A 21,748-nucleotide genomic window follows, 5' to 3' on the forward strand; every position below is an offset into this window, starting at 1 on the left:
ACTAGTATATAAACAGAGAGCAAACTCCATTCCCTTGTGGCACTGATGATGTTACCTAACTGGGTCATAAAATGTTTGCAAGAAAACAAACAGTGGTATGTAAATATAAGCAAAGAGCAAACCTCACTCCCTTCTACAACTGAAGATTTTATCCAAGCCCAATAGAGGTCATCCTTGTTCAGTAAGCAAAATTGGCACCTGTGACTTGGTCATTAAGAGAAGCAGTCGCTAAATAAAATCATCTGTAAAGTGCTTCAAGACAAGGAGGGCTCTCAAAGTGACTTTTTCATGAGCGTAGTAACTGTGAACGGTCTTTGCCTTAGGCAGTCACTAAATGAGGACTGCCCTTATTTAGCCTAGAAATCTATCTTACAGCAATCACACACACTCTAGAGCAGGGGTGTCAAACTCCACTTCTTTGAGGACTGCATCAGGGCTGTGGTTGACTTCGGGGGGGGAAGCCAACTGGGGGGCATGGCCAACTGGGCTGTGTGGCCACTGGGTGGGCGTGGCCAGCTGGGCAGGTGTGGCCACTGGGTGGGCGTAGTCAGCTGGGCGGGTGTGGCCACTGGGCAAGCATGGCCAGCTGGGCAGGTGTGGCCACTGGGTAGGCGTGGCCAACTCGGCAGGCATGGCCACCCAAGTGGGCGTGGCCAGCTTGACGCCACTGCCCAAACTGCTGGCATGTTTGCATTGGTTAGACCAAGACGGCCCCATGGGCTGGATCCGATCACATCGCGGGCCGAATCCGGCCCATGGGCCTTGAGTTTGACCCCCGTGCTCTACAGATTCCCATTTGCCTCAGTTCTCCTTACCCGACTTATAGAAATGGAACTGGAAACTCCGAGCGTCCACACCCAAGGATATCGGTCCCATCGTGGCTACGGCTTGCTCCAGAGCTGTCTCGTTCTCTGGCTGAATCCGCACTAAGGACGTGCAGTTGCCCACCCGGGTTTCTGGTTTGTAGCGACAGTACATCTCGTCCTGCAGAGATGGGATGAAAAGATGCAGGGAAAGTTTAGCAGCCCCTTTTTCAGGCTGACCCCTAGAATGCAGAATCGGAGGACTAGAAGGGATTGTTCTAGGCTTCCCAAGATCATGAAGCCGACTCCTCGGCCCAATAAAAACCCCTTTTTATTTAGTTTAAAGGGAATTCCTCTCCAGCAAAGTTCTGGCAAACAGTCTTTCTAGAGATTTCACAACTACGGACCTTGATCAGGCTTGGAGAACTGCCAGGCTGATTATCTTCTAAACGCCACTCAGTAGCAGACGATACTTGGCAAGAAGTCAGGAACAGATCTTCACCCTAATGAATTAAACTAATTGTCTCCTGCAAACTCCCCTCCCCTTTCGCTCCTCTTCTATTTCCTCTGGGCCATTCATTGTCCACCTGTGGCCTTACTCCCAAGTCGACCCCTGTTCTTTAGCTTTTTCCTTCATCTGGCCACTCTGCGCATGCGCACACTGGGAACAGGCTCCAGCTGTTCTTCTGCCTCACTGATGTCTGACTCTGAAGGCAGCTGATAACTGGCATATGGCTCTGGCCCCCTCTCTGCCTCCGACACAGAGCCTTCATCCGAGCCTTCCCCAGACTCCAGGATCGGCCCAGGTTCCTCCCCAACCTCCTCACTCTCCGATTCTGCTGCCAGCTCCACTGGCCACTGGCCAACTTCCTCTCTTGAGCAGTATTTTTCAACCTCAATAACTAGACTGTGTTGTTTCTCTGTGTCATATATGTGGGTTTATGCATAATTTTGACTGACTGACTGTCTGTCTGTCTGTCTGTCTGTCTGTCTTCCTTCCTTCTTTCCTTCTTTCCTTCCTTCCTTCCTTCCTTCCTTCCTTCCTTCCTTCCTTTCTTTCTTTCTTTCTTTCGTCATGTTTATGTATATTGGAGGTGGTGACCCTTTTGAGAGCTGTATGCAATGAAATTTCATTGAAATATATGCCGATGAGCGTACATTCAAAGTGACAATAAAGTTATTCTAAGTCAACTTTAAGACGTGTGGACTTCAACTCCCAGAATTCCCCAGCCTACTTCTCCGAAACACCTGAAGGCAGGACAAGAAGCAACGGATGGAAACAAATCAAGCAGAGAACTAGAAATAAGGAGAAATTTCCTGTTTTCAATCATAATAATGTTGGACGGGACCATGGAGATCTTCTAATCCAACTCCCTGCCTAGGCAAGAAACCCTGTACCGTTTCAGACAGATGGATATCCAACATCTTCTTAAAGACTTCCAGTGTTGGAGCATTCACAACTTCTGGAGGCAACTTCTGTTCCACTGATTAATTGTTCTCACTGTCAGGAAGTTTCTCCTCAGTTCTAAGTTGCTTCTCTCCTTGATTAGTTTCCACCCATTACTTCTTGTTCTACCCTCAGGTGCCTTGCAGAATAGTTTGACTCCCTCTTCTTTGTGGCAACCCCTGAGATATTGGAAGACTGCTATCCTGTCTCCCCTAGTCCTTCTTTCTCTTAAGCTAAACATCCCCAGTTCCTGCAACTGTTCTTCATATGTTTCAGCCTCCAGTCCCCTAATCCTCTTTGTTGCTCTTCTCTGCACTCTTTCTAGAGTCTCCACATCTTTTTAATATTACAGCAAGCAAACTGAGGGACCAAATTAGCTACCAATTTGCCATTTAGTGCCTTTACAGGATTGCCTTCCAACTCTGCTATTGTATTGCATTGTGTCTCTATTTGATGCCCTGCCCATGTCCCCCTCGTTCCCCCCCCCCTCACCTTCTCCTGGTAAGGGTAATCCTGCTCCGAATTGATGCCTCCGTTCTGCCGGACGTATTCGAAGGCGTGGCTGACGTAGCCCCCGTGGCAGCCGTGGTTGCCCAGCTTCCAGGAGCAATCCATGAGGTTCTGCTCGCTCAGGGAGACCAGCTTCCCCGTCTTCTTGAAGAGCAGCCCTTCCAGAGCCCCCGTGGCACTGAAGGCCCAGCAGGAGCCGCAGCTTCCCTGGGAAGACAGCAAGAGGCATGGAGGAGCTCCAAGGAGGACCAGCAGGCCGAAGCTGGCCCTCTTGGTTCCGTATTTAATGATGATGGTAGAGGAAGATGGAGACAGAGAAAGAAAAGGAGAAGGAAAAAGGAGAAAAGATAGAAAGGGAATGGGAAATAGGAGAAGAGAAGGGGCAGGGGCAGGGAAGCAGCGGTAGAGAGGGAAGAAGGAGAAGGAGGAGAAGAGAAGGGGAAGGAGAAAGGGAAGGAATGGTAGAGAAAGGGGAGGAGGAGGAGGAAGATAGAGAAAGAAAAGGAGAAGGAAAATGAAGAAAAGATAGAAAGGGAATGGGAAATAGAAGAGAAGGGGCAGGGGCAGGGAAGCAGTGGTAGAGAGGGAAGAAGGAGAAGGAGGAGAAGAGAAAGGGAAGGAAAAGGGGAAGGAATGGTAGAGAGGGAGAAGGAAAAGAAATGGAGGAGGAAGGGGGGACAAGGAGGAGGAGGTCAGCAGAAGAGGGGGAGGAGAAAAAGAAAGAGATAAGGAAGGAGAGGGAAGAGAAGGAGGACAAGAAGATAGAAAGTGGAGAGAAGAAGAAAGGAAAAGGAAGATGAAGAGAAGGGGAGGGGATAAGGAGAGAAGGAAAAGGAGGAAGAGGAGGATCAGAGAAAGAGGAGAAGAAAGAGGGGAATGAGAAGAAGGAAGTAGGAAGAAGAGAAACAGAAGGAAGAAGAGAAAAATCCGTCACTGGAAATGCCTTGCAGGGACAGGAGCTGGTCCCGTATCATTGCAGGAGGAGGAGGAAGAAGAAGACATTTCATAGAGCTGCAAGTCAATGTGGAAAAAAGAAAAATTTGAGCTGGACTACCAAATCTCCAACTCACCTGATTTTTCACAGGAGTAACGTAACCCTTCGTACGCCAGTCCACCTGCTTGGGAATCTCCCCCGTGGCCGATTCTTGGAAGTAAGTGTCCCCCTCTTCGTACTCTTCGGCTTGACTTGGCTGGAAACCGGTCAACATCTGGTTAAACTCCTCATCTGTCTGGAGAAGAAATCGGCCACTTGTGAGTCTTAAACCTTTCAGCAGGACAGCCGAGCAAGCCGTGGGAGAAACTGAGGCAGAGAAGGGGCAGGTGGAAATTGGAGCTACTGTTAGATTGGATTGGATTGGATTTATTAGATTTATATGCCGCCCTTCTCCCAAGGACTCAGGGTGGCGCCCTCATCGAAGGGAGGCCCACGTGTAGCCCCCTAAAACATCCTTTCTCATTCTTGGCAACTTTAAGGTAGGTGGACGTCAACTCCCAGAATTCCCAGCCAGCATTTATGAACTACAACTCCCAGAATTCCCCAACCAGCATTTGTGGACTTCAATTCCCAGAATTCCCCAATCAGCATTTGTGAACTATAATTCCCAGAATTCCCCAGCCAGCATTTGTGGACTTCAACTCCCAGAATTCCCCAATCAGCATTTGTGGACTTCAACTCCCAGAATTCCCCAGCCAGCATTTATGGACTACAACTCCCAGAATTCCTCAGCCAGCATTTGTGAACTACAACTCCCAGAATTCCCCAGTCAGTGTTTGTGAACTACAACTCCCAGAATTCCCCAGCCAGCATTTGTGAACTACAACTCCCAGAATTCCCCAGCCAGCATTTGTGGACTTCAACTCCCAGAATTCCCCAGCAGTGAATTCAATGGAGAGGGAATGGTGATTTTACAGTATCCTTCCCTTGCCACGCCCACCAAGCCACGCCCATCAAGCCACACCCACAGAAACGGTAGTAAAAAAAATTGAATCCCACCACTGGCTCTCAGCCATAATAGGAATTGCCCAAAGCCCCTTCATTATATTATCACCCAGCAAGATTCAACCAAGCTTGGAACTCAAGACACTATAAAGTTACCCCTGCATGGCCCCGTGGGAGACTGACAACCAATCAGAATACTTATCTTACACAGGAACAGGAAGCTCCAAGGCGGGGCCCAAGAGAGGGTATAAATCTCTCTCTCTCTCTCTCTCTCTCTCTCTCTCACCCATGTGTTATTTTTGCCCAGGATCTCAAGCCATGTGGTCCTGTCCACCATTAAACCATCTTTCCAATCAGCCTCCATGTTTCCAGTGTCTTCCTCCCCACTTGGAGCTGAACCCTGATGGACATGTCTTCCAACAGTGGTCCATGGGCTCCCAAAGATCAGACACAACTGAGCAACTCAACAACAACAACAACAACAACCCCTTCCAGAGTTTGCCTGGTTACCAGATCACCCAAATGGTTCATGGCCAGTTGGAAACTGTGTTTGCCCCGAGCGGCTTCCAGATTGTGCTGTTCAATTCTCCACAGGTTCTTCTCCCAGACCATCCGACGGAAAGCTTCTTCCTCCTGTAACGACAAAAAAGGGCCCGTCACAAATTGTTATGGCCCACCAGTGGAGCTGGCAGCAGAGTCAGAGAGTGAGGAGGGTTGGGGAGGAACGTAGGCCAGTCCTGGAGTCTGGGGAAGGCTCTGATGAGGCCTCTGTGTCGGAGGCAGAGAGGGGGCCAGGGCCGTCTGACAGTTATCAGCTGCCTTCAGAGTCAGACATCAGTGGGGCAGAAGAACAGCTGGGGCCTGTTCCCAGTGGGCGCATGTGCAGAGTTGCCAGACGAAGGGAACAGCTAAAGAACAGGAGTCGACTTGGGAGTAAGGCCACAGGTAGAAAATGAATTCCTCCCCTGCCAGAGGGAATAAAAGAGGAGCGAAAGGGGAGTGGAGTTTGCAGGAGACAATAGTTTAATTCAATTAGCGTGAAGGTCAGTTCCTGACTTCTTGCCAAGTATGGTCTGCTACTGAGTGGCGTTTGGAAGATATCGGCCTGGCAGCTCTCCAAGCCTGATCAAGGCCTGTAATTGTGAAATATCTTGAAAGACTCCTGGCTGGGACTTTGCTGGAGAGGAATTCCCTTTAAACTAAATAAAAGGGGTTTTATCAGGCCGAGGAGTTAGCTTCATGCTTTTGGGAAGCCTAGGTCATAACACAAATTGAGAGACAGAAACGCTTCTCCCGAAGCCCAAGATCACCCCAAGGAAAACCCCCAAATTTAAAGAACATTTTAATTGAAGTTTCGTTTCAGGGAGATACCATGATCCAGCAGGCTGATAAAAGAAGCAAGAGTAGACTTCGAGGCAGGTAGTCCTCGACTTACAACCATAATTGAGCCCAACATTTTTGTTGCTAAGAGAGACATTCGTTCGGTGGGTTTTGCCCCGTTTTACAGCCTTTCTTGCCTTCGTTGTTAAGTGAATCAGGGCAGTTGTTAAGTTAGGAACAAGGTTGTTAAATGAATCAGGCTTCCTCATTGACCGTCATAAATATGAGCCAGTTGCCAAGCGTCTGAATTTGATCATGTGTCCACAAGGATACTGCAACTGTCATAAGTGTGAAAAATTGACATCCACCCATCTTGAAGCCTGCTGACTGGGGAATTCTGGGAGTGGAAACTCATCCATCTTAAAACCTGCTGACTGGGGAATTCTGGGAGCTGAAGTCCACCCAACTTAAAGCCTGCTGACTGGGGAATTCTGGGAGTGGAAACTCATCCATCTTAAAGCCTGCTGACTGGGGAATTCTGGGAGCTGAGGTTCATCCATCTTAAAGCCTGCTGACTGGGGAATTCCTTGAGTGGAAACTCATCCATCTTAAAGCCTGCTGGCTGGGGAATTCTGGGAGTGGAAGCCCATCCACCTAAAGCCTGCTGACTGGGGAATTCTGGGAGTGGAAACCCATCCATCTTAAAACCTGCTGACTGGGGAATTCTGGGAGCTGAAGTCCACCCAACTTAAAGCCTGCTTGTTAGATCTGGGCAACGAGAGACAGACTGCGGACACGAAGTGACTTATCAGCTCTTTATTAATAGTAGTAGTGATCCAGCTTGCTCTGTGGTCGGAGGGTTCCCCTTTTATAGGGATCGGGTACGCCCCTCGACCAATCAGAACGATACCTGTTTCCCGCTGTAGCAGCGGACCAGAGAGGAGACTTGCCTCGATATATGCTAATATCTAACACCCCTCCCCTCCTAGACGGAACGTTGCGGTAGGTAACATAGTCTTTTAGGTAGGTTGGGGGTTGCCTTACTCGGGAGGAACGTCGTAGTTCTGGTTGGTCAGAAATGGTTGCAGGATCGGATGCTTTTCCCACGTTTCCCTTCGGCCACCCCCTCCAAACCCAAGTTTGAACTTGCTTTATTAAATTGTCTTTAGAGGAGAACCTTGCAACGTCGTATGAAGAAACTGGTCCAGAGTCCAAACAGTCAATGAGCAATACCGGTACTTCTGGAGTGGGGTCTGGCAGAATGTCAGGTAATGGGCAACGGCTGAGTGCGTCTGCGTGTCTGAGAGTGGAGCCCGGTCGATGAATCAATTTGTATGAGTACGCAGCCAGGAAAACAGTCCACCTGGTCATGCGTGGAGAAAGGGAGACCGGAGTGGGGCGGTTTCCCGCCAAAAGTCCCAACAGCAGTTTGTGATCCGTAATCAGTTCAAAATCGCGGCCGTAGAGGTATTCGTGGAAACGTTTTACTCCAGCTACAGCAGCCAGCGCTTCCCTGTCCATTTGGCTGTAATTTCTCTCGGCCGATGAAAGAGTCCTGGAGTAGAAGGCGATGGGCGCTTCTTTTCCGTCGGGCATCCTGTGGCTGAGGACTGCTCCAACTCCGAAGGGTGATGCGTCGCAGGTCAATACCAGCGGTAGGGTCTGGCTGTATTGGACAAGCAGTGAGTCAGTGGTGAGTAGGCGCTTTACTCCGGCGAAAGCTGCAGCTTCGGATTGTCCCCATTTCCATGGTGCGTTCCTCTGGAGTAGACGGTGTAGCGGCTCAGCAACGGTCGCCTTCTGCCTCAGAAAAACGCTGTAGAAGTTAAGTAGTCCGAGGAAGGCCTGCAACTCGGTCTGATTTCGTGGTGTGGGGGCGTCCTGGATCGCCTTAATTTTCTTTGAAGTGGGGTGTATTCCCTGACCATCGATTCTATAACCCAGGAATTCTACGCTAGGCACGTTAATTTGGCATTTTTCTTTTTTGAGGCGGAGACCCTTTTCTCTGATTCTGGCCAAAACAGTTCTGACTCTTTTATTTAATTGCTCCTCGTTTGCAGCGGACACCAAGATGTCGTCAAAATAGGGGACGACTCCCGGTATCCCTTGCAAAAGTCGTTCCATGACGCTCTGGAACAATCCTGGGGCAATACTCACACCGAATTGTAGCCGGTTGCATTTGAATGCTCCTCTATGCGTCACTATAGTTTGGGCCTCCGCTGTGGCGCTATCAACTGGCAGTTGCTGGTAAGCTTGTGCCATGTCTAACTTAGCAAATACCTTTCCTGGCCCCAACGAGTGCAATAAGTGCTGTACTACAGGCACAGGATATGCGCTCTGTTGTAGCGCGACATTAATTGTGCATTTATAGTCTGCGCAGATGCGGACTGACCCGTCTGGTTTGACTGGGGTCACGATGGGTGTTTCCCAACGCGCGTGATCCACCAGCTCAAGGATTCCTTGCTCCACTAACTTATCTATTTCCTTATCTATTTTTGGGCGGAGTGCAAAAGGCACTCGTCTCGGTTTAAGTCGGATTGGCGCCACTTTGGGGTCTAAATTGAATGATATCGGTTTACCCACATACTTACCAAGACCGGGGCTGAACACATCCTCGAACTCCTTAAAAATCTGTTCAGCGCTGCTGTTTTCCACGGCGTTGATTCCGGTGACTTCTAACCCCAGGGCTTCAAACCAATCAAGCCCCAGAAGGTTCTGTAATGGCGCGCTGGCGATGGTCACGGGCAGCTGGGCTACGATGTCCTTGAAACGGATCTGGAATGTGCCTTGGCCCACGATGGGGACTTGGTTCCCCTGGTAGTCTCGTAGCAGGACGTCTGGAGCGCGTAGTTGGTTCTTTCTGAGGCTAGGGATAGCCTGTTTCATGGATGCCCATGAAATGATCGTCAGGGTTGATCCTGTGTCAACTTCTAGCTCGCAAGGTGAGCCCTCCAAGAGGACTGTGACTCTCAGCCTTTTGGGCCGCTTGGGGCGGACCTGTTTTATCGTGGTGAGATACGTTCGCAACTCCTCTCTCTGGGTCAACTCTATCTCACCATCTATATCCTGAAAATACTCTCGTTGAGCGTCTTGATAGAACGCTCTTTCAGCTCTGTGTGTGTAATCTCTCTGGGGATACGCTCGCTCAGCTCTTTGTGCATTTTCTCTCTGGGTAAACACTTGTGGATTTCTCTCTGGGCGCCCTTTTTGATTTCGCCAAGCCCCTGGGTTGGGCTTCTGTTGGTGGTACATGGGTGGCTGCCTTGAGGCAGGGACTTCGCTCCGGCACACTCGTGCGATGTGCCCAAATTTGTTGCAGTGTGAACAAACAACGTTCCTGAACCTACAGGTAGACCTGGGGTGATTCCCTCCGCAACTTGCGCAGGGCGGCAAGCGGGATCCGGGTCTCCCCCCAGGCCTCACGTGACTGCTCCGCATCAGGTGACTGTCCTCGAACTCGGGATCCTCGTAGTCGGGGCTTGTGTCCTCGTAGTGCAATCTGGTCTGCCTTGGTGCCGGCTGGTTTACGCTGAAACCTCGTTGTATGGTTACCGATGATTTCTCTGCTGACTCTGACGCTCTTGCTTCGTTTAGCGCTATCTGTAGGGTTAAATTCGGGTTTGCCAACAGCTTCTTTTGTAGTGAAATGTCTCTTAACCCACAGATGAGCTGCGCTAAGATGTGCTCGTCCAGATCCCTGAACTCGCAGTGAGTTGCTGCTTTACGCAGGGCTGCAACATACTGATTGATGGATTCTCCCGCCATCTGGTTCCGCGTGTTGAATTCCTTGCGGCAAACATGGCGGGAAGGTTTTGGTGCGTAATGAGTTTGTAGAGCCTGTTGCAACGCCGTCCACGATACTGCCTGTATTGGAGTAGGCGCGGTGAGGTCTCTGGCCGTGTTGAAGACTTCTTTTCCGCAGTAGCCGAGGAAGATGTTTTTCTTCCGGGCGTCGGTGATCCCCGTGTATTCGTTCGCTTCGAGAAAACACTCGAAACGAATCATGAAGGCTTCCCACTCGTCGTTCGCTGGGACGAATGGAGCGGGGGGAGTGTGCATCGCCATCTTCTCTCGTTTGAATTTGCCGCGCTGTGGTGACCTGAGATGGCTGCCAGAATTTCTGCCGAATTCCTAGGCTGGATCAAATCCGGAGATTCTGGAGGTAGCGTTCTTCGTCCTATCTGTCTCTCGATCCCACCTTCGTCGCCAATGTTAGATCTGGGCAACGAGAGACAGACTGCGGACACGAAGTGACTTATCAGCTCTTTATTAATAGTAGTAGTGATCCAGCTTGCTCTGTGGTCGGAGGGTTCCCCTTTTATAGGGATCGGGTACGCCCCTCGACCAATCAGAACGATACCTGTTTCCCGCTGTAGCAGCGGACCAGAGAGGAGACTTGCCTCGATATATGCTAATATCTAACACTGCTGACTGGGGAATTCTGGGAGCTGAGGTCCATCCATCTTAAAGCATGCCGGCAGGGGAATTCTGGGAGCTGAAGTCCACCCAACTTAAAGCCTGCTGACTGGGGAATTCTGGGAGTTGAAATCCACCCATCTTAAAGCATGCCGGCAGGGGAATTCTGGGAGTTGAAGTCCACCTATCTTAAATCTGTCAAAGTTGAAAACCTTTGATGTAACCTTACAATACAGTAGAATTAGCTCTTCTGGACAAGGCTGACACAAACTCACCTCCAGGTATCCTTTGGCGTGGCTTTCTTTCCATCCCTTCCATGCTCCTTCCAGGGTCAGATCCACAGGGCTGCAGGACACCTTCAGGAAGACCAGCGTTGCCACGCTGAGCCGAAAAAACGACAACATGTCTCTGCCTTGGTGGAAATGAAGATGGTTAAGGATGCTCAAAGCTGGGCACCCTGTGTCCCCAGTGATTTTATTCACCCCTCAACTGCTGCATGATTGATTTCTCTCCTCAATAGAAAGCTTTGCATTTGTACCGGTTAAATTTCATTTTGTTGTTTTGAACCCATGTTTTCAGCCTACCCAGAGCATCTTCACAGGATTTGGTTTTGTCTCCTGGAATAAGTAATTCCACCCAGTTTTGTAACCCTTGCAAATGTAATAAGCATTTTCTCTTGCCTCCTCCCTCCCTAAATCATTAATAGAAAAAAACAACCATCTTGGTTGGGCATTTTGAAGTTTTAAAAAATGTCCATTCAAATTCAATATAGAGACAAGAAAAACAAAATGTATAGGTATACATTTAAAGGTATAATATATAGGCGGTACCTGGCTCAATAGTTATAACTGCAAGAAGGATAGAATAGAATAACAGAGTTGGAAGGGACCTTGGAGGTCTTCTAGTCCAACCCCTGCTTAGACAGGAAATCCTACACCACTTCAGACAAATGGTTGTCCAATCTCTCCTTAAAAACTTCGAGGAGGAGCCAATGTTGCGACGAGACGACGTGCGATCTCAATGCTCTGAGATCGCCGTCGATACTTTTGCTGCTGGGTGGTCCAAACAGACTTAAACCATCCTGCAGAGACGGTGAACAGGAAGAATATGTCTTGCTGATCTCAGGGACATCGCAAAGTCCATGATCGATCCAAGAGAAGTTCTTCAAGCCGGCGACAAAAAATCCAGCCATTAGGCTGATGAAGTTGGGGCGGCTCCAAAATGGAAGGATACGGAAAGAGAAAGTGTTTCCAGCTGGTGAGGAATTTTTACCGTTTTAAAAGAGACTGCCTATAAAAAACTTAAAATTAATTTAAATTGGAGAACAGAAGAAATAAGCGGCGGAATTAAGTTTGTAATGGTTTTGGACAGTGGGTTATCTTACTTTTTAAATGCTATCTTCATGGATGGAATTCATGCAAGCCTTTTAAAATAAATGGATTAAGTTTTCTTCTTCTATTTTTTTTTCTTTTATTATTTTTTGTAACCTATGGACTAAAATTCTCCTCTTTCATTACTGTGGGTGTTCTTCTAACTCATTCAAGAATCAGACTTTTTTAAACTTGAAATACAAAAAAGATACAAAAAGAAACAAAGAAGATTTCAACAATAACACTGCTACTCGGAGGCTGGAGGTTTGTGTATTGGAAACGAAACACTCTTACTTTTCTCACTGATTATCCTGGCTTGGCACTCCAAGGTCTCACTGCTTGTTTACAGAGAGTGATAAGAAGAAAAGCATACAGATGTCCCTTTGAAGTATATCTTTAACCAGAGAAAAGTGAAAATAAAACGTTATTGTGAATCTATGCTTAATCTTGTTAACCTTCCAAGCTAGAGCAGCAGTGTTTGTTAGCTGGAGATAATGGCACAATTTCAACAGCAGAAAGAAACTTTAAGTCTGTAAAAGATATTCTCAGAAATACAGAAATTATCAAACACATATGAGAGGATAGAGAAGAAGTTGGAAGACTTAGAGCATCTAACAGCAAAATATGATGAAGAAGTTGGAGATGTTTATCAAATGGAAAAAGTGGTGGTTAAAATCCTAAAAATCAAAGAGGAAAATGAATATAAAGAAATTAAATTGTGCTGATATTTATGGTGATTGGTTTGTCTCTGAAAATGGAAAGAGTGGAATACTGAAAGAGGAATTAAATGGAGGGGAAATCTATCCCAGATGGCAAGATACAGAAGAAGAAAAAACAAAAGAATTTATGGATATAAAGAGAGAAATTTTATTAGCAACATCATTGATAACACTACTGACAATCAAAGATAAGCTGATTAAGGAAACAGAAGAAGGGCATTGAAATTACATGTGAGATTTTACAAGCAAGGAGTTGCTAAGAGGAGTCCATACAAATTTGATTAAGGAGATGATTAGAGGACTGACACCACAAATGGCAGAAGATATGAGACTGTTTTGCTACTGGAAAGATACAGGTTGATAGATGGAAGAGTATAATTTGAAACTAGTTAAACTTAGTGAAATTTAGTGACAATAGATATAGTTAAATAAATAATTGATAATGATAATAATGTATACAATGTGTAGTGTTGTGATAAATAATAATTGGATATGAATATTGAATGGTACCCCTGAAAGCAAGGTTATAAATCATTTTGGATTATATATAAAGGTTAATAAAAAAGAACTAAGTTAGATACAGTTAAGTCTTGATTATTAGGGGGGAAATTTTATGATAAAGGATATAGTTAAATAAAGGAGGGATAATGATAAAAACGTATATATAGGTATGGGTACAACATAAGGAAACTGGATGTAAATTGTAAACAGTGATTTGGAAAGGAGGATTAGAAAATTTTGTTATTAAATATTATGGGTGTTTAGCTAGAATAAGACATAAGGACTCAGTGTTATTGGAGGATTTTAGAAAGAGTAAATGAAATGCCAGTATGTGATTATGTATTAAATCTTGGCATATTTTATGATGAAGGATGTTTAAACAATTATAGTCAAATGAAAATGGAGGTATGATGACGGTAACATGTATAAATATCTGAGTTAAAATACTTGAGTTCATATGAATTATGTTTGTTGACTGTGGAAGAGATGCACTAAAGCCTTTTTGTAACCAACTGATACACTTTCTACAGTATGTAAAGAAGGATGTGATTGTGTTTGTTTTGAAAATAAAAAATTAAAAAAAAAATTTAAAAAAACTTCCAGTGTTGGAGCATTCACAACTTCTGGAGGCAAGTTGTTCCACTGATTAATTGTTCTCTCTGTCAGGAAATAGGATCTTGGAGTCCTCCTGGACAATCACTTAAATGTGAGCCAGCCATGTGCAGCAGCTGCCAAAAAAGCTAACACAGCTCTAGGCTGTATAAACAGAAGGATAAGATCATGTCAAGTGTTAATCTCACTTTATAATGGTTTGATAAGACCATACTGGGAATACTGCATCCAGTTTTGGTCGCCACGATGTAGAAAAGATGTGGAGACTCTGGAAAGAGTGCAGGGAAGAGCAACAAAGATGATTAGGGGACTGGAGGCTAAAACATATGAAGAACGGTTGCAGGAACTGGGTATGTCTAGTTTAATGAAAAGAAGGACTGGTGGGGGGGGGGCATGATAGCAGTCTTCCAATATCTCAGGGGTTGCCACAAAGAAGAGGGAGTCAAGCTATTCTCCAAAGCACCTGAGGGTAGGATAAGAAGCAATGGGTGGAAACTAATCAAGGACAGAAGCAACTTAGAATTGAGGAGAAATTTCCAGACAGTGAGAACAATGAATCAGTGGCTGAGTCAACCTTGAGCTGGTGAGACTCGAACTGCCAAACTGCTAGCATCCGGCAGTCCGCAGAACTAGTACTGCATTCTAACTACTATGCCACACGGCTCCCTTGCTTCAGGGTGGGTTCAGGGCAATTCAACATTTACTGGCCGGATGCCCTTCCTGACGCCTACGTGGAGTTCACAGCAGATATATTCTTTTTGTGCCTTGATAGAGAAACTCCTCTTGCTGCCTAGGATTGAACTCTCAACCTTCCGAGTGGGAAGCGAGAATCTTCACGTCTAGGTCACCGTATCACTCTACTGTCACTTTACAATAAAGTGGAAATAATTCATTGGTCTGTGCTTTGCATCTGGGCCATTGCAAGGCTGGCAAGGCCATTCTGCCCCCCTTCCCATTGGTGGCTGTTTCTGTGGTTCTGCTCCCTTATGCTCACACACGTGCCACACTCATGGACAAACACATACAGACCCAAACAAGAGTGCACCCGTGTGCACAGAGGAAGCAAACCTTGCCTCATCGAGATTGCAGCATTTCTGGGAGAACTAAAAGGAAACCTTTCTGCAAAACATCCAGTTTCCAAAAGTTAAAAAAAGGCAGGGTTTGTGGTTGAGGGGTTTAGAATAGAGTAGAATAGAATAACAGAGTTGGAAGGGACCTTGGGGGTCTTCTAGTCCAACCCCCTGCTTAGGCAGGAAACCTTACACCACTTCAGACAAATAGTTATCTAACGTCTTCTTAAAAGCTTCCAGTGTTGGGGCATTCACAACTTCTGGAGGCAAACTATTCCACTGATTAATTGTTCTCACTGTCAGGAAATTTCTCCTCAGTTCTAAGTTGCTTCTCTCCTTGATTAGTTTCCACCCATTGCTTCTTCTCTGCCCTCAGGTGCTTTGGAGAATAGCTTGACTCCCTCTTCTTTGTGGCAACCTCTGAGATATTGGAACACTGCTATTGTGTCTCCCCTAGTCCTTCTTTCTCTTAAACTAGACATACCCAGTTCCTGCAACTGTTCTTCATATGTTTTAGTCTCCAGTCCCCTAATCATCTTTCTTGCTCTTCTCTGCACTCTTTCTAGAGTCTCCACATCTTTTCTACATCATGGTGACCAAGTGTGGCCTTACCAAGGCATGATAAAGTGGTATTAGCGCTTCGTGTGATCTTGATTCTATCCCTCTGTTAATGCAGCCTAGGACCGTGTTGGCTATTTTGACAGCTGCAACTGCCAAAAAACCTGATAATTAAGTTATAACTCTTAAAACTTCTACCATCCACACCAACAACAATCTACACTGCTGCCTCTCCTCACACGTCTATTGGACCACATAAAGGGTGTGTGTGTGTGTGTGTGTATATGTGTGTGTGATCAAATGAGATGATGTGAAACGGGCACAAGCATCTTAGGCACATGACAAATATATCCCTGACTGCAGGATGGTCAAGTGGACCTTCCAGAGGCTGGAGCAGTCCACCTAAAATTTTTCCCAGTTTTTCCCAGTTTTGGTTTTCCCAGTTGCAATGGATGGCTGTGAAAGTTGGACCACAAGAAAGGCTGAGAGCAAAAAATGGAGGCCTTTGAACTCTGGTGCTGGAGAAGACTCCTGTGAGTCCCTTGGACTGCGAGGACATCCAACCGGTCAGTCTTAGAGGAGATCAAACCTGACTGCTCTTTAGAAGGTCCTAAATCCTGAAGAGGAAACTCAAACATTTTGGCCTCCTAATGAGAAGGAAGGACTCCCTGGAGAAGAGCCTCGTGCTGGGAACGATTTAGGGCAAAAGAAGAAGGGGACGGCAGAGAAGGAGGTGGCTGGATGGAGTCACCAAAGCAGCAGGTGTGAGCTTAAATGGACTCCAGAGGATGGTAGAGGACAGGAAGGCCTGGAGGAACATTGTCCATGGGGTCACGATGGATCGGACATGACTTTGCAACTAACAACAACAACATAAAAATAAAAAAACCCAAGCATTTCCTAGGATCTTGAGTGCAGCTCCCTGTTTAATGGACAATGGCTGACCTTATCCTTGCCAAACAGGAGTTCAGTCCCCGATTAACGACCTCTTTCTCCCAATTGCACTTACCACTTTCTCGTAGAAATGGCTAAGAAAAGAGACGCCTTCTGCAACGGCCAAAGTCACCAGATCTATTGAACCTTCTCTTCCTCCCCCCAGTTTCCTTTCACTGGCCCTGCTTCCACATGCTGGGTTTTGCAAAGCTGAAAGCCACAACGTTGTTGACGTGAGCCCAGCTTCCATGCAGTCTCCATCAGTAGCCCTCCAACGCAACAGAGGATGTGGTTTCCTTGCGGTGGTCCGGAACTCGGCGCTTGATGACTCGGGCTGTCTCGTGAGGTTCAAAGAAGAGAACTGGGTACGCAAGTGCATGAAAAATAATAAATGCACGGGACCGGGGAAGAGAACTTCGGCAACGAAAAAGGTCACGATAATTTTTCAGAAACGATGCATCCAACACAGAGTAGGGAAAATGCCCCAGATGCTCTCTGTCATTCCAGTTCTAAACACCACCAGAAATCTACACCCCACTTTAGAAGAGACAAGGAGAAACTGGAGGGGTTCAGACACAAGAGATAGGATGACTTCCGTATTTTTTAGAGTTACAGGGAATCAGAATAGAGCTGGAAGGGACCTAGGAGGTCATTTAATCCACACCAGGGGTGGATTCCCGCCAGTTCTAAACTCTTCTATAGAAGAGGTTCCACAAATCTAACGTGCCGTTTAGAATCGGTTCCAGTTCCCTCCCATCACCCGTCTGCACATCAAGATGAAGAGCGAGAGGAGGAATTCTGGGAGTTGAAGTCCACAAGTCTTAAAGCTGTCAAGTTTGAACACCCCTGGGATGTTTTTTCCTAAAGGGTTAGGGGTGCAAGGGTCTTGTAACTTGACAGGTTTAAGACTTGCACACTTCAATGCCAGAGTTCCTGAGCCAACATGACTGGAGGAGGAATTCTGGGAGTTGAAGTCCACAAGTCTTAAAGCTGTCAAGTTTGAACACCCCTGGGGTTTTTCTCTCTAAAGAGTTAGGGGTGCAAGGGTCTTGTAACTTGACAGCTTTAAGACTTGCACACTTCAATGCCAGAGTTCCTGAGCCAACATGACTGGAGGAGGAATTCTGGGAGTTGAAGTCCACAAGTCTTAAAGCTGTCAAGTTTGAACACCCCTGGGATTTTTTCCCCTAAAGGGTTAGGGGTGCAAGGGTCTTGTAACTTGACAGCTTTAAGACTTGTGTGCTTCAAATGCCAGAGTTCCTGAGCCAACATTTTGGTTGCTAAGCAAGAGCGTTGTTAAGTGAGTTTCACCACATTTTACAAGTTGGCCATGCCCACCCAGTCCCACGACTGCCAAGCCGCTCCCAACTCAGTCACATGGCTGGCAACCCCCCATGTCACATGGCCGACAAGCCACTCCCACAAAGCAGGCCACACCTACAGAAGAGGTTCTAAAAAATTTTGAAACCCACCACTGATCATCAGCTGCTCTTCTGGTTTCTGGCCTGCATATCCGCAGCTGATCTTTGTGGGTGCCAGAGGCCTGGAAAACGGCCTGAGAATGCCCCCCAAAACAGCCTGAAAACAGCCTGAAAAATGGCCAGAAACGGCCAAAAAAACAGGCATATGTCCAGCCAGCCAGCTGGTCTTCAGGTTTCCGGCATGCACACATACATGTACATCCATGTGTATTCTGGTTTGGAGCACTCAGTGCCGAAAAGCAGTGTTTCTCAACCTTGGCAACTTGAAGATGTCTGGACTTCAACTCCCAGAATTCCCCAGCCAGCGGCTGGGGAATTCTGGGAGTTGAAGTCCAGACATCTTCAAGTTGCCAAGGTTGAGAAACACTGCCAAAAAGGTACGCCATCACTGCCCTAGGCCATTTCCGACAAGGTCTTTAAGGTTTTAAAAACCTCCAGTGATGGAGCGCCTACCACTTCTGGAGGCAGGTAGTTCCACTGGCTAATTGTTCTCTTGGAAAGTTTCTCCTCGATTCTAGGTTGCTTCTCTCTCCTTGGTTAGTTTCCATCCGTTGTTTCTTGTCCTGCCTTCGGGTGCTTTGCAGAATCTTCTCGGTGGCATCCCTTCAAATACCGGAAGACTGGTATCACGTCCCGTCCCCCCTCGTTCTCGACATTTGAGCCCGACATTTCCATGGCTAAGCGAGACAGTGGCTAAGTGAGTTTTGCTCCATTTCCCGACCCGTCTTGCCACAGGTGTTAAGTGTGTGAGTGCAGCCGTTAAGCGAGGTAACAGGGTTCTTAAATGAGTCTGCCTTTCCCCATTGACTTTGCTGGTTGGATGGTCGCAAAATGGGATCATGTGACCCCGGGGACACTGCAACTGTCATAAAGATGAGCCAGTAGCCAAGGGTCTGAATTTTGATCAGGTGAGCCACGGGGACTCTGCAAGGGTTGTGTGAAAACTATCGTGTCACTTTTTTTCCACTGCTGTTGTTAACTTCAGTTATGAAATGTCTGTTTGTGAGTCGAAGGCCACAACTCAGCTTAGCAACGGTAATATGGTGGTTAAATAAAGAGCCAACGTGGCACAGTGGTTAGATTGCAGTACTGCAGGCTACTTCAGCTGACTGCTAGCTGCAGTTTGGCAGTTCGAATCTCACCAGGCTCAAAGTTGACTCAGCCTCCCATCCTTCCGAGGTGGGTAAAATGAGGACCCAGGTTGTTAGGGGCAAGAGGCTGACTCTGTAAACCGCTTAGAGAGGGCTGTAAAAGTGCTATGAAGTGATATATAAATCTAAGTGTTATTGCTATTGCTAATAAGTCAAGGTGTCAGCGTTCCAAATAGCATTCTTGAACAAATCAAACTCCAAGGCTATTAATTCCTCAAAGTTGAAATTTATTTAAGGAGCCGTGTTGGCACATCTGAGAAAAACCCGAATCTCAAAGCTTCCCGGTTTTCCCCACCCAGTTGAAAGTCCAAGATCTTGCCCCCACACCCACCAGTCCATCCCATGGTCCAATCTCCCACTGCCATGCTGGCAGCTTCCACCCATCCAGTTCCGGCCAGGTGCAGAGATTCAAAGACAAAGGATGCCCTTGGCTTTCTAGAAAGAATTTTGTTATGGCTACATCTCATCTAACTCTGTACAATCCCCCCTCCCATTTTCCCACCATAGAAAATGCAGAGTAGAATAATAGAAAGTGTGGCAGGCCAAAGACCCAAAAGAAAAGATGGATGCAGGCCTGACACAAGGACTATCTGTAGTTTGGAAAGAGTAGGGATGTCAAACTTCATTGCATTGAGGGCCGCATCAGAGTTGTGTTTGACCTCGGGGTGGGGAAGGGGGGCAGATTGACTTCACTCATGTTGGTAGCCCGAGCAAAAATGGGCTCCCGAACTCCATTTTTGGCTGTGACTCCTGCTACCTTCTGCCACTAAAAACAGAGCTCGGGAGTGTCGCGTGGCGCCCTTGTGGGCTCCGTTTTTGGCTACGACAGCCTCCTGCAACCCTCTGCCAGTGAAAACAACCCTTGGCCTTCCCGAGCTCCGATTTTGCTGGCAGAGGCACCGCAGGCCAGTGCTTCACTGCTTCCAGGGAGGCCCCGCAGGCTGGATTTGGTCCCCGGCCTTGAGTTTGACACCCCTGATCTAGAGTATTTCAGACAGAGCGCCACCCCAGTTCAGCATGGAGGAGTGAAAGACCCCCACTTCAAACCGCATTCCCACATGCATCTGATTTCCGATTTCTTGCATCCAGCGAAACGGCAAACTCTTTGCAAGCTGCAGATGAAGTGAGGTTACCGCAAAGCTTGCGAGGCCTGCTTTGTGAGGTTACCACAAAGCTTTAGCCGGGTGGGGTTAAAGGCGTCAGGTCTACAGAATCACACAAGGCCGAGAAATTAAGCAGGTGCCAGAAATGACTCTGCTATTCAGAAGCAGCCATTTTGTCTTCAGAGATGACAGCAAAATTGCGAGCGGCAATCAAAACTACAAACTGGCTTTAAAGGACCGGATTCATGGCCTAAGAAGCTCTTAGCTCATTTTGGATTTCCTTTGTGGAGAAGTTGAGGCCCTGCACAATTTTTTTTTTTTTTTTGCTTCTTTTTTGTTTCATGCCTCAACCACTTTTTAAGATGTGTGGACCTCAACTCCCAGGAGTCTCGATCCAAGGTTTGTCACAGCGACGAAATTTGCATGTCATAGGACTCAAGTCCTTTCAAAATAACTACGCTGATCAGGGTGTTGGCTCTCCAGCTCAGAAGCCATCAAATTCCTGACGACCTCACTAGAATCGGGCTCCCATTTTGGGTTTTCTGGATTTCTGCAGGCCAGTTCTGGGTTCAACCTAAGCATGTTTCACCTATTCTTGAGTAGGGGGTGCAAGCACAGGGGTATCCAACCGTGACAATTTCAAGACTTGTGGACTTCAACTCCCAGAATTTCAACTCCCAGAACTCCCACAAGACTTATGGACATCAACTCCCAGAATGTTAGAACTTCAACTCCCAGAAGACTGGTGGACTTCAACTCCCAGAATCCCAGAACTTCAACTCCCAGAAGACTTGTGGACTTCAATTCCCAGAAGACATATGGACTTCAACTCCCAGAACTTCAACTCCCAGAAGACTTGTGGACTTTAACTCCCAGAATCCCAGAACTTCAACTCCCAGAAGACTGGTGGACTTCAACTCCCAGAATCCCAGAACTTCAACTCCCAGAAGACTTGTGAACTTCAATTCCCAGAAGACATATGGACTTCAACTCCCAGAACTTCAACTCCCAGAAGACTTGTGGATTTCAACTCCCAGAATCCCAGAACTTCAACTCCCAGAAGACTGGTGGACATCAACTCCCAGAATTTCAACTCCTTACAAGACTTGTGGACTTCAATTCCCAGAATTCTGGAAGTCCACAAGTCTTGAAGTTCCCAAGGTTGGAGACCCCTGTGCTATAAAGATCTATAGGCTTCGGGGGGGGGGGGGGGGGACACAAGAATAGGGAAAATGCAGATAGTCCTCGACTTACGACCGTAATCGAGCCGTGAAGTGAGGATGTAAAAGTCATTAAGTGCATTAAATGGGGAAGTAAATGCCGCTTCTTGGCAGAAAACATGTTGCAAATTGTGCTCATGTGAACAGATGGTACAATGGGTACGAGATGCCAACCACCCAACATGCAATCATGTGATTGTGGGAAAGAGGGGGAGGGGCATTGGCTCTTCAAATTCAGGTTGTAAATAGCCTCGGGGTGGGCGGTTGTAACTTCAAATGGTCATTATGTGACTGGTTGTTAAGTGGAACACTCCCTGTAGGGTCATTAAAGCAGCTAATGAAAACATCTGGTTTCCAAATAAAAGGAAGTCCTTGACTGTTTGAAGTTGCAATGGCACTTAGGACCAGCGGTGGGTTTCACGCTTTGTTACCATTGGTTCGCCCCACGCCCGCCTGCTCAATTCACACACGTGCCCAATTCGTGCTTGCGCCTCAAAAACGTGCCTAAATGGGGTGGCATAGAGCTGAGGCAGGTGGGCAGGCCGACCCCTGGTTTCTGCTACCAGTTCGGGCAGCCGGTCTGACCTGGCTGAAT

At 47.1% G+C, this 21,748-nt stretch overlaps 1 protein-coding gene across 2 annotated transcripts in view; it reads right to left on the bottom strand.

Moving 5' to 3' along the window:
* LOC309386339 (procathepsin L-like) overlaps positions 1-16,466 on the bottom strand; it is a 20,820-nt gene extending 4,354 nt beyond the window's left edge. The window contains exons 1-6 of one of the 2 annotated variants that reach the window (XM_081941594.1): positions 16,275-16,466; positions 10,711-10,843; positions 5,210-5,332; positions 3,831-3,989; positions 2,743-2,967; positions 816-984 (exon numbers count right to left, since the gene is read on the bottom strand). In XM_081941594.1, coding sequence (XP_081797720.1) covers positions 816-984; positions 2,743-2,967; positions 3,831-3,989; positions 5,210-5,332; positions 10,711-10,839 — 805 coding nt within the window. In that variant the 5' untranslated portion in view covers positions 10,840-10,843; positions 16,275-16,466. Of the gene's footprint in view, positions 1-815; positions 985-2,742; positions 2,968-3,830; positions 3,990-5,209; positions 5,333-10,710; positions 10,848-16,274 lie in introns of both variants that reach the window. The other variant, XM_081941593.1, reaches the window with a different exon arrangement.
* Between the last annotated feature and the right edge of the window lie 5,282 nt (positions 16,467-21,748).

The sequence above is a fragment of the Natrix helvetica genome (genome assembly GCF_964273705.1).
Source record: "Natrix helvetica genome assembly, chromosome: 1".
NCBI lineage: Eukaryota > Metazoa > Chordata > Lepidosauria > Squamata > Natricidae > Natrix > Natrix helvetica.